At 42.8% G+C, this 12,136-nt stretch overlaps 1 protein-coding gene across 2 annotated transcripts; it reads right to left on the bottom strand.

Moving 5' to 3' along the window:
• Positions 1 to 87: 87 nt before the first annotated feature.
• Positions 88 to 10,182, bottom strand: LOC112267825 (origin recognition complex subunit 5-like). 2 transcript variants are annotated; one of them, XM_024445973.2, is made up of 14 exons: positions 10,081 to 10,182; positions 9,660 to 9,836; positions 8,695 to 8,973; positions 8,430 to 8,504; positions 7,856 to 7,967; positions 4,125 to 4,255; positions 3,527 to 3,575; positions 3,251 to 3,341; positions 2,995 to 3,050; positions 2,503 to 2,615; positions 2,121 to 2,168; positions 1,920 to 2,030; positions 910 to 1,022; positions 88 to 548 (listed from the first exon to the last, which is right to left on the bottom strand). In XM_024445973.2, the coding sequence occupies exons 2-14, from the start codon at positions 9,771 to 9,773 to the stop codon at positions 503 to 505; spliced, it is 1,338 nt and encodes a 445-aa protein (XP_024301741.2). In that variant the 5' UTR covers positions 9,774 to 9,836; positions 10,081 to 10,182; the 3' UTR covers positions 88 to 502. The 2 variants fall into 2 exon arrangements, with proteins under 2 accessions (XP_024301741.2, XP_042153888.1); XM_042297954.1 differs by lacking the exon at positions 9,660 to 9,836 and having other exon boundaries at positions 10,081 to 10,159.
• Positions 10,183 to 12,136: the final 1,954 nt, after the last annotated feature.

Genomic DNA, 12,136 nt, shown 5'->3' with positions numbered 1-12,136 from the left:
TGAATCCTTCATTCTACCAGGTTCTTATTGTGCGTAGCTGTAGATGTCAGACTATGGAGAGAACAGAATCCTGTCACAATTATGAAACCTTTGTTAACAGGGACATTTTATTTTGAAGTACTGAAAAATAATATTAAAGTCCACCAAAACCCGAAGATATCCAAGGGCTCCTGTTTATCCAGAAAATTATGAATGTTCTCTATTGTTTGTTCACCACAATCAAACAGGTGTAGCTAGGGAATCAATAGGCGCATTCACAATACAGTACATTCACAATGCTGCAGATGCTGGTGTCTGACAGTGGTTCCAGTCAGTCACCAGGGGGCAATAAAGCATAGGCTTAATGATTCCATAGTCCTCTGGTCCTGCACAGTGCACACACAGTGAGGAGTCCAGACAAGAGAAGCATCTCCCACCTTTCTGCTCATGTTTGTCCAATGTCCACCAGTACATTCCATTCCATCAGAGTCTAGCTGAATTCCTCTCCCTTAAACCACCACGGCTAGAGGAAGTCATACAGGTACTTTACCATGTCAAAGCTCACAGTCCTGGAAATTAAGAGCAGCGGTCACAAAAGTCAGCATCTGATATTCTAAACATAGAAATGTCTAGCACTAAAACAGATCTGTGGCGAATACACTAAGGCAGGGCTCTCCAACCCTGTTCCTGGAGAGCTTACCCTCCTGTAGGTTCCCTCCAACTCTGTTCCTGGAGAGCTACCCTCCTGTAGGTTCCCTCCAACCCTGTTCCTGGAGAGCTACCCTCCTGTAGGTTCTCTCCAACCGGTTGGTTGATGAACCGAAAGAGGTCAGTTACAACTGGGGTTGGAGCGAACACCTAATGGAGGGTATGTCTCCAGGAACAGGGTTGGAGAGTCCTGCACTAAAGACAACAGTAACATATACACACCTGGAGATGGTGAGGATGAAGTCCAGAGAGACAGCACATTTGTATTTAGGCGCATCCAGCTGGTCATCGTGGCCCACCTGATTCAACAGCTGAAGGGTCACCAGGGAGGAGATCTGGGGGGGGCTTGTCATCAACCATGTTTCATTTGGCTTTAAACAAATAGGGAATTCAGACTGGAGATCAAATCATTTTAAAATCACTTCACATTAAGCATGTACCACACATCAATTCAAGAGCAGTTCAGGGGTTGAAATAATCTATCCAAGGAGACAGCTGGTGAATTAGAATAAGAATCATCCAAGACTAATACTACCATCACATACATGACTGTTCCAGGAGTTCCACTAAACAACATTGCTACATCATTTTCCATGATCCCAGTTCAGAGTCAGAGCTGATTGAGGACCTTTTCACTGAAGAATGAGTTTGTTTTATACTGAACAAAAATATAAAATGCAACATGTAAAGTGTTGGTCCCATGTTTCATGAGCTGAAATAAAATATCCTAGAAATGTTCAAGAAATCTTTCCAGCCCAGGACCTCCATATCCAGCTTCTTCACCTGCAGGAACGTGTGTGGGGGGGTACTGAGGAGTATTTCTATATGTAATAAAGCACTTTTGTGGGGAAAACTCATTCTGATTGGCCAGGCCTAGGTCACCAGTGGATGGGCCCAGCTCCCTATGCCCTCCCAGGACCACCCATAGCTGCTCCCCTTCCTAGTCATGCGAGATCCATAGATAAGGGCCTAATGAATATATTATATCAACTGTAACTCCGCAAAATATTTGAAAGTTGCATTTATATTTTTGTTCAGTATATATGATTGCGTTTTACTTTTCATGTATTGACTTGTATATTCATGTGTATAGTGATGTGTAGGTTTGATACAGGGCTCATCTGTAAGAGACCTTGATCTCAGCATAACTCCCTGTCAAAATAAAGGTTAAATAAAACAATTGAAATGATCCCTTGGATGGCACTGCAGAAAGCCTGAGTGTCTCAGCTGACCTGACAGAAAACACTGGCGGTGGGGGCCACTCTGCTGTCCACCACACTGTAGAAGATGGCCAGGAGACGGTCCAGAGGGAACGGCTTGGGCCCCAGCAGGTGATTACTGGTCTGAATGGGAGGGAGGTGAATTCACTAGGTAGAACATCTCATTGACTAAACCTAAAGAATAGTACCAGAGCTTTAGCTAAAGACAATCACCTTTTCATGTTTCTTCAAAAAGTTGGTCTTTTTTATTTTGCCATGGTGCTGTTGGGTAAAGGGAGAGAGAGAATCATGTAAATCACCAACTAAAACACACACAAGGGGGGGGATTATGCAAACAATTACATTGATAGAAACTACAATCCATCTGCAATGTTAAAGCTGATCTACCCCCCCCACACACACACACACAAAAAAAGAGAAAAGGAAAAAAAGAAATATGAGTAGGAATAGTAGCAGGCAAATAGAGTTGGTGAATAGCAGGTGGCATTGATGTTTAACAACTGACTCCTATTCCAATGATGACTTGACAGTCATGTGTCTAGCTTTTGAGATGGTGAGGTGAATGAGGTTCAGGTGCTGAGGAGAGAACAGGTACCTTGAGGAAGAAGCGTTTGTCAGTGCGAGCAGGGTTGTAGGAGGCCAGGTATGCAGCTATCAGCAGGAACTTGGAGTAGTAAGGCAACTCCACATGGGCATGAGCAGACAGACCTGAGAATGGCAGAGGAAGCTCTCAATGTCTTTACCTGGGAAACATGTACAACATCTACAGACGGCTTGTGGATAGGAGATGAGAGAAACATCTGCTGTTGTTTCCACTGTCTGGGTATCTAGTACCAATGAGTCTGGAGTGGACCCTCCATTCAGGGATAAACATAGGGGTAGTTTAGAGGGTAGTCCACTCCCCTGAACTCCCTCTCAGGCTGGGGACAAGCAGCAACACAAACAAGGGGATAGCTGTGGTCTGGGAGTGTGTGAACTGGTCCTGGTCACTAGATTCTAACTAGGTTATTTCCACCGGTTTCGTTCTCAGTGCATGCGTGCATATGTATCTGTGTGTATCGGTGTGTCCACACTTCTCCTTGCCTACCTCTCACGACTCCTGCCTCCTTCTCCTCCATCTGCAGCTGTTGCTCCCACTGCACACTGAGCAGAACAAAAACATGACGAAGTCAGGGGACACATCACTATTACAGAGCCAGCAGCACTGAGCCGCTGTTGTGTAATAAAAGCCGGCAAACGGAATTAAGGCCGTCTGTCGTCAGTCCATGAGAGAAGGTCGGTCACGGAAGCTAAATCAATGGGAGTCGAACATCTTTGGCTGAGGCAGATGTACACAGACAGACCTGGACACCTCTCGCAGGTACACCGTCTGCATGGCCTTCTTCAGGTGAGGCTCGATGTTCCTCCACAGCTTGTGAGTGTCACTCTCTTTCACTGAGGGCAGAGAAAATAAAGGTTGAAATTTAAACATTGATAATCTGAGAGACAAGCTAGAGAGAGGATGACATGAAAGGAATCCATCATCAAATTAAAGTACAGATAGAGAGACTAAGGGGAGACAGCAAAGTAATTGAAATATTGATGTAGTTATTACTGTTCTAGAAATATGAATATATTACCTTTGCCTTGCTCCAAAGGTTCAACGAATTTAGAGAAATGGAGGGCAGCCTGTTTGAAAGGAGAATTAAAAATATGAAAGGACAACAAGTACAGACTATGACAATGTAAACAACATGTCTGCGTTGGATCATTATTACAATTCTGCAGATCAAAGAAAACCCCAATCCTTAGAAGTAGTAACTCAAGTGGACTAAATAAAATAGTGATGGATAGCCTGGAAACAAACTCATACTGAATCCTCAAAGGGTAGCATGGAGAGTGTGTCCGTACATATTCAGAGCAAACTGTTGCCCAATCTGAAATTAACCCCTTGCACCAACCTATTGACATTTCTTTAAGCCCCCAGAATACATCTTAAAGGACTGGATAAGTGTGTATGCCATACATTCTCTTCAAACTTACATGGGGGCATCAAGATACATCTAGAGAGAGGTGCAAGAGCTAGTTCTTTGTCAGAGTGTGTCATGACAGCGTGTTAACAGCTATGTGAGAGTTGAGAGTTACTTTGAATATGTCTGTGTCCTTACTGAGTGTGGTCTGAATGTGTGAGTATGTGTCTGTGAGAGTTCAGTGTTACTATGAGTATGCATAACTGACCAGGTGTCTGAGCTCTCTGAGGTCCCTGCAGACAGAGTAGAAGACACCCAGTAGGATGTTGATGAAGGCAGAGTAGAGCTCTGGGGAGTAGGATGGGTGGCTATCCTCAGACAGGATCTGCTGCAGCTCCCCTGCACAGGAACAACACACACACAGTCAACGCCTGCCTCAAATGAAGACACACAAAGACTCTCTCACACGACTGTAGTCAATTTATGTACAGGAACTCAGACATTCTTTCAAACATTGATTAAAGCCTAAGTGTTCATTTTCTTGATGTTCTCTCACGTATGCCTTTGTTTGTTGTGTTCTGTCAAAATCAAATCAAACTTTATTTGTCACATGCACCGAATACAACAAGTGTAGACCTTACCGTGAAATGCTTACTTACAAGCCCTTAACCAACAGTACAGTTCAAGAAGAGTTAAGAAAATATTTACCAAATAAACTAAAGTAAAAAATAAAATCAATAAATACTTTTTATTAACACAATAACAAGGCTATATACAGAGGGTACGCGTAACGAGTCAGTGTGCAGGGGTAGAAGCTTTTAAGGAGCCTTTTGGTCCAAGACTTGGCGCTCCGGTACCGCTTGCCGTGTGGTAGCAGAGAGAACAGTCTATGGGTGACTGGAGTCTGACAATTTGATGGGCCTTTCTTTGACACCGCCTAGTATATAGGTCCTGGATGGCAGGAGGCTTGGCCCCGGTGATGTAATGGGCCATACGCGCTACCCTCTGTAGTGCCTTACAGTCAGATGCCGAGCAGTTGCCATACCAAGCGGTGATACAACCGGTCAGGATGCTCTCAATGGTGCAGATGTAGAACTTTTTGAGGATCTGGGGACCCATGTCAAATCTTTTCAGTCTCCTGAGAGGGAAAAGGTTTTGTCGTGCCCTCTTCACGACTGTCTTGGTGTGTTTGGACCATGATAGTTTGTTGGTGATGTGGACACCAAGGAACTTGAAACTCTCGACCTGCTCCACTACAGCCCCGTTGATGTTAATGGGGGCCTGTTCGGCCCACATTTTCCTGTAGTCCACGATCAACTCCTTTGTCTTGCTCACTGCCAGTTCTCTGACCTCCTCCCTATAGGATGTCTCATTGTTGTCGGTGATCAGGCCTACCACTGTTGTGTAGTCTGCAAAATTAATGATAGTGTTGGAGTCGTGTTTGGCCACGCAGTCGTGGGTGAACAGGGAGTACAGAAGGGACTAAGGACACACCCGAGGGGCCCCAGTGTTGAGGATCAGCGTGGCAGACGTGAAGTTTCCTTCCCTTACCACCTGCGGTTGGCCCGTCAGAAAGTCCAGGATCCAGTTGAAGAGGGAGGTGTTCAGTCCCAGTGTCCTTAGCTTAGCGATGAGCTTCATGGGCACTATGGTGTTGAACGCTGAGCTGTACTCAATGAACAGCATTCTCACATAGGTGTTCCTTTTGTACAGCTGGGAAAGGGCAGTGTGGAGTGCGATTGAGATTGCGTCATCTGTGGATCTGTTAGGGCGGTATGCAAATTAGAGTGGGTCCTAGGATACCCGGGAGGATGCTGTTGATGTGAGCCATGACCAGCCTATCAAAGCACTTCATGGCTACCGACATGAGTGCTATGGGGCGGTAATCATTTAGGCAGGTTACCTTCGCTTCCTTGGGCACAGGGACTATGGTGGTCTGCTTGAAACATGTAGGTATTACAGATTCAGCCAGGGAGAGGTTAAAAATGTCAGTGAAGACACTTGCCAGTTGGTCTGCGCATGCTCGGAGTACACGTCCTGGTAATCCATCTGGCCCTGGGGCTTTTTGAATGTTGACCTGTTTAAAGCTCTTGCTTACATCGGTGACCGAGTGAGTTGTCACACAGTCATCCAGAACAGCTGGTGCTCTTGTGCATGCTTCAGTTTTGCTTGCCTCAAAGCGAGCATAAAAGGCATTTAGCTCGTCTGGTAGGCTCGCGTCACTGGGCAGCTCACGTCTGGGTTTCCCTTTGTCGTCTGTAATAATTTTCAAGCCCTGCCACATCCAACGAGCGTCAGAGCCAGTGTAGTAGGATTCAATCTTAATCCTGTATTGACGCTTAACCTGCTTGATGGTTAGTCTGAGGGCATAGAGGGATTTCTTATAAACGTCAGGATTATTGTCCCGCTCCTTGAAAGCAGCAGCTCTAGCCTTTAGCTCGATGCGGATGTTGCCTGTAATCCATGGTTACTGGTTGGGATATGTACGTTCGGTCCCTGTGGAGACGACGTTGTCGATGCCCTTATTGATGAAGCCGATGACTGAGGTGGTATACTCCTCAATGCCAATGGATGAATCCCAGAACATATTCCAGTCTGTGCTAGCAAAACAGTCCTGTAGCGTAGCATCCTCGTCATCTGACCACTTCCGTATTGAGCGAGTCACTGGTACTTCCTGCTTTAGGTTTAGCTTGTAAGCAGGAATCAGGAGGATAGAATTATGGTCAGATTTGCCAAATGGAGGGCGGGAGAGAGCTTTGTATGCATCTCTGTGTGTAGAGTAAAGGTGGTCTAGAGTCCGTCCGTCCCCCCCTGGTTGCACATGTGACATGCGGGTAAAAATGTGGTAAAACTGACTTAAGTTTGCCTGCATTAAAGTCCCCGGCCACTAGGAGCGCTGTTTCTAGATGAGCATTTTCTTGTTTGCTTATGGCCTTATAGAGTTGGTTGAGTGCGGTCTTAGTGCCAGCATCGGTCTGTGGTGGTAAACAGACATCTACAAATAATATAGATGAGAACTCTTGGTAGATAGTGTGGTCTATAGAGTACTTTATGATAAGCTATCTCAGGCGAACAATACCTTGAGACTTCTTTAATATTAAACATTGCGCACCAGCTGATATCGACAAATAAACACACAACCCCACCCCTCGTCTTACCAGACGTACGTAGCATCTCGGTTCTGCCGGTGCATGGAAAATCCTGCCAGTTCTATGTTATCCGTGTCGTCATTCAGCCACAACTCGGTGAAGCATAAGATATTACAGTTCTTAATTGCTGGTAGGACAATCAAAAATCGTAGGTCATCAATTTTATTTTCCAATGATTGCATGTTAGCAAGTAGAACGGAAGGCAGTGGGAGTTAACTCACTCGCCTACGGATTCTCAGAAGGCAGCCTGATCTGTGTCCTCTTTTCCTCAGTATTTTCTTCACACAAATGACGGGGATTTGAGCCTGTTCCCAGGAGAGCAGTATATCCTTCGGACTCGTTAAAGGAAAAAGCTTCTTCCAGTTCGTGGTTAGTAATCGCTGTTCTGATGTCTAGAAGTTATTTTCAGTCATAAGAGATGGTAGCAGCAACTTTATGTACAAAATAAGTTGAAAATAAGTTACAAATAATGCAAAGAAAAACTAACAAAATAGCACAATTGGTCAGGAGCATGTAAAACATCAGCCATCCTCTTCGGTGCCATCTTAGTCACAGTCATTTCTCAAGTGTTGGTGCAAAACCACATGTACAAAGAGTTCTCACTAATCACATGAGGTTGGTGGCACCTTAATTGGGGAGAACAGGCTCGTGGTAATAACTGGAGCGGAATCAGTGGCATGGAATCAAATACATCACACACATGTTTTCCAGGTGTTTGATGCCATTCCATTTGCACCGTTCCAGCCATTATTATGAGCCGTCCTCCCCTCAGCAGCCTCCACTGCCACTAATCCATCTGTACCTAATTCAATGCTAAAGGCCATAGATGCTTATCTGTTGACAGCTGTACCTTTACTGTAGTCAGGGAAGTGGAGCAGCAGTGGTTCAAAACAGCCAGTGTTGGGTCGGAACTTATCCCACACGATCTCACTGAGCAGGATCACCGTCACATTGTCCTCGACCTGCCAGGGAAACAGTGTCCGTTACGTAGAGGTACAGGATCAGATCACATTGTGGATTCACAAAGAATACAACTATGTTTGTGTTCAACATTTAGTAGTCAACTACACCTTTACAGTACCACTACAATATCAATGCAAGGGGACAAGTTTTTAAAACACTTCTACCAAGATAAAGACAGGCGGCATTCAGCTTTAAAAACTAAACGAAAACTAAACTAAACATTCTGGTCGTCTATCTGCACTTTTGAGGTTCAGAATTAATATGCAAAGAATGATTATCAAGAATGATTGTCATTCTTCCTCATCTCTGCCTTTCAAAGCACTTATTCAAGTGCCTCCTTGAAACATTCAATTCAAGGTTATCAATCAAAAAGGGACCCTTCTGCGCTAGTTCACCATCCATCACTCAGTCTGTCTGCAACTTAATGAAGTAGAATGCTCAACAGGTGACATGACTCTTACCAGTTCCTGAAGGCGCAAGAAGGCAGGGAGGAGATTGGCTTCCATATCTCTAAGGAGCTCAGCCCGGTCCAGCACCTACCCAGATACACACAGCAGAGGTCACTGTAACTGTTTCATCATACATTATAAACCACAAATTATGCTTTATAACAATTCACGTTATACTTCATCAGAAAGAGAACCTGCAATGTAGCTGAGGATGCAATTGTAAAAAGAAGTGGATTATCAAGCAGGAATATCACAGGTGAGGATGATTTTTACTCACAATGTATCGTGTCTGCTTGGCTGAGGCCTGGACACACAGTTGTTTGTAGACTCGTACGAAGTCTGACAGGGAGGGACTGCGGGACAGTAGGGAGGCAGAGTCGGAGCCAAAGAGGGAGAGGAGAACCTGCTCAAACAGCAGTCCTACAGAGACACATTCCACACAGCTCACTGTGGCATAGGGAAGCTCCAGTTCCTTCAGCAAGGTGTGTATCACATGGCTTTTTCCTGTGGCACGATGACCATAAATGAAAATGGAAGGGTAGCTGCATTGCTCTGGCTGTAGGCACAAAAAGTATACCATGTATTAAAGTGTCAATACAATGATTCACATATTTGGGCTAGAATTTTTTTGGAACATATTATGTAATTGTGGCGGTGGGTGCTGTTTAAGATGAAGGAGGACAATCATTTTTTATTTTATTATCATAGCCTTATTTCTATTACAGTAGCCTTATTTCTATTACAGCATATTGGATGACTGTCATTCATATTCCATTTACCCAGTTCAATGTAACATTGATTTAGACTACTACATGATACTTGAATTTTCAACAGAATCATCTAAATGAATACACCCCTGATCACACGTAAACCCAGTTCACTTTCATAGCAGCCACGTTGTATTCCTTCTTGCATATACGCGCAAAAAAAAACTTTCCAAACCATATCATAACCGCTACACACAGCCTACAACTTTGTTACCATATGAGCTAAAGTAATGTCATTGTCAACATAGCTAATTGAATTAACACATTAATAAACCCGCTACAATCATGCAGTACAGTGTTAAGCAGTTTAGCAGTTAAACCGACAGGCCCCGATGGCAATACATTTGTAAAACCAAAAGCTTAACTTGACTTGGAAGAGTTCCAGTGTTAGATAGTCATAGCCAGCTAACTAACCTTTATTAAACTGTTTACGGTAATGCGCTTGATGTTACAATGTTTCAAATCAGACACAGACCTCGCCCATCAACGCCAGCAGCATGCTCGCCTGGACATCTCTGCAAGGCAACCTCTCCATCACGCGCTGCAACTTTTCATCCTCATACCCTAGGTGCTGAAGTTGTGCTGCCATAGTTTAGGCTACTTTTAGACACACACCAAACCATAAAGTGTATGACTTACAAAGTAGTTTGGCCTATAACAGAAATAAAGAGACAGTTACAGAACAAGGTAACGTTAACTCTTTTCAAACTAGCAGTGCATTGTGCAAATTGTCTGTCCTTGCTTCCCTTCCTCTGCAGCAGTGCTAACTAGCTAGCTAACTCAACTGACAACAACAGTGTAGCTCTCGTGGAAACTCAAGGGTAATGTTAAGTTGTCGAAAGTTCATATTTTGTTACTGCAAATTTTGTTACTGCAAGCATACTGAATAATGTTACCTGGTTGAAGTTCATGCAGTGAAATTACCAACATCCCTGTAAACATGTCAAGAGTTTCCCGCGTCTCCAAATGCCACGTCACAATTTCCTGTCTCTTTACAAGCCAATCACCGCCAGGTTAAAGCAGTTGACTCTGGGAGTTGTAGTTGTCTATTTGCAACGTAATGCCACTATCACCAAATGCTGTCACCCCTATTTGCAATGTTTTGGATGTATGAAATCGAGTGATTTAATTGAGGACATTTTGTTTCATTGCAAAAATGTTCAAACACCGGCTTCTCGGGCATTAGCACTTAAATAAACTACCAGTTTACTGAATACCATTGGTGTTTAATATGAGGGTTTTAGCATTAAATATCTTTTATATTTTTTACACACTTATTTGACTGCTTTGTTGTAAATGTTTTGACGCCAAACTGGTTGAAGTTGTGAAATAAGTCAACACTTGGAAGAGTTAATTGAAAATAAATGCCACTCATCAGCCTAATTGGGCTATTTGTTTTTGAACATATGGTCTATCCACTAGAAGCCCCACAATATGGACCATATAAAAAATGAATACTATATATGAATACATTTTTTAAATTGTTATTCAAGTATAGGCCTACATTTCCAGTTACCATAGATTTCCATAGACTACCTGTTGCCATAGATTACCGAAGACGTAAGTAACGTTGGTCAATTACCCGTAGTTTTGCAACCCTGTAGATCTGTATCGGCGGCTTGATGGAAGCTGGTAGGCTACTCCTGGCTAAGTGAGGTCAGTGGCAATCATTACCCCCGCCTGCACCACTCTCTCAAAAGAACAGAGCTTCCATACTAACCAAACTACCGATGATTTTACTTGACAGCTTTACTATTTTGTGTAGTTGGTTTTTGTTTGAGATGGTTAATTCATTGAACCATTTTTTTTTATTGACCTGATATTTCTCCTCATTAAACACTTTTTGGTAGATCGCTATGTAGACAATCAACATCAGTCTACCCTACTCAAATTATATTTATTTCAATGAAGGTCTTATCTAAATGTTTATGCTGAAACAATGTATTATACAGTGGATGCTTCAACCCCAAAACAACATCAGAACCCTTACTTATGATATAGCGTTTACAGCGGGACACTACCGGCTAGTTAGTAGATGACGTGGGACAACATTGTCTCATTAGAAATGCATTAATGTCCCACTTCACCTGGCACTTATTGTGAAATCATCTATCCGACTTTGTAGAGGCTTAGGCCTATATACTGTATAAAACACGCTCAGTTTTCACCATGTCGTGACAAAAACCTTATACTAGACTCACCCCATGCCCTATGAATATTGATTTGGGGAGATTCCAAGCTCTTGGTAAAAATCTAACTAAAATTAGTCTGCACACCTTTTAATTGATCCTGGAACACCTCTATTATTCCCCAAATGCTGTCCCTTTTCATGAATTCGTTAAAAAAAAAATCATAAATGTTTCTATTCTGTCTTTCTTACATGTCATGGTCCTTTCTTTCTATCCTTCCCGTCACCCTTGTTATTTCCCTCTAAGTCCTTCCACCATCATCCTATGCTGTTTTATGTGATACATAGCCTCTAGAATTTATTTTGAGATGTTATGAACAACTACAGCAACATATGTGTATGTATTTTTAGAATATCGAATGAATTAAATTACATTTAAATTGATTAAAGGTTTAATTTGAGCATTTTTGTAGCTGAAAAAAAGGTCCATATGCCACTATTCAAACACCATTCGTTGGAATTGGGACAGTACTATACATTTGCTTTTCGAGAAATACATGTTAATATGGTTATTATATATTTTTTTTAAACTGACAATAACTTCCTTTTAATACCAAAAGTTAGATTGCTGAATTATAATTGACAGAATGACAGACATCATTCTAGCGCAAGGTTTCATAGTTTTCATGATTTCAACGGGTCACCCATCTAAGAAACCTGAACACACACTTTGCTCAGAGTCTGTGTGAATGGTCACCTTGTCTTCTTTTACAGCTATGAAGTTTGTAATTTCTATTATTTATTTTTTTTCACATTGAGAATGA

The sequence above is a fragment of the Oncorhynchus tshawytscha genome, linkage group LG15, assembly GCF_018296145.1.
Source record: "Oncorhynchus tshawytscha isolate Ot180627B linkage group LG15, Otsh_v2.0, whole genome shotgun sequence".
Taxonomy (NCBI): Eukaryota; Metazoa; Chordata; class Actinopteri; order Salmoniformes; family Salmonidae; genus Oncorhynchus; species Oncorhynchus tshawytscha.
The sequence above is the reverse complement of the archived record's forward strand: the minus strand, read 5'-3'. Positions and strand labels throughout refer to the sequence as shown.

Excerpts from the sequence above, each read along its gene's own strand:
- LOC112267825 (XM_024445973.2), bottom strand. The coding sequence starts at position 9,773 with ATGGCAGCACAACTTCAGCACCTAGGGTATGAGGATGAAAAGTTGCAG. Across the intron at positions 8,505-8,694 it reads CCAAGCAGACACGATACATT|GTGCTGGACCGGGCTGAGCT; the intron begins GTGAGTAAAAAT and ends GTATCTGGGTAG. Across the intron at positions 3,342-3,526 it reads ACCTTTGGAGCAAGGCAAAG|TGAAAGAGAGTGACACTCAC; the intron begins GTAATATATTCA and ends CTCTGCCCTCAG.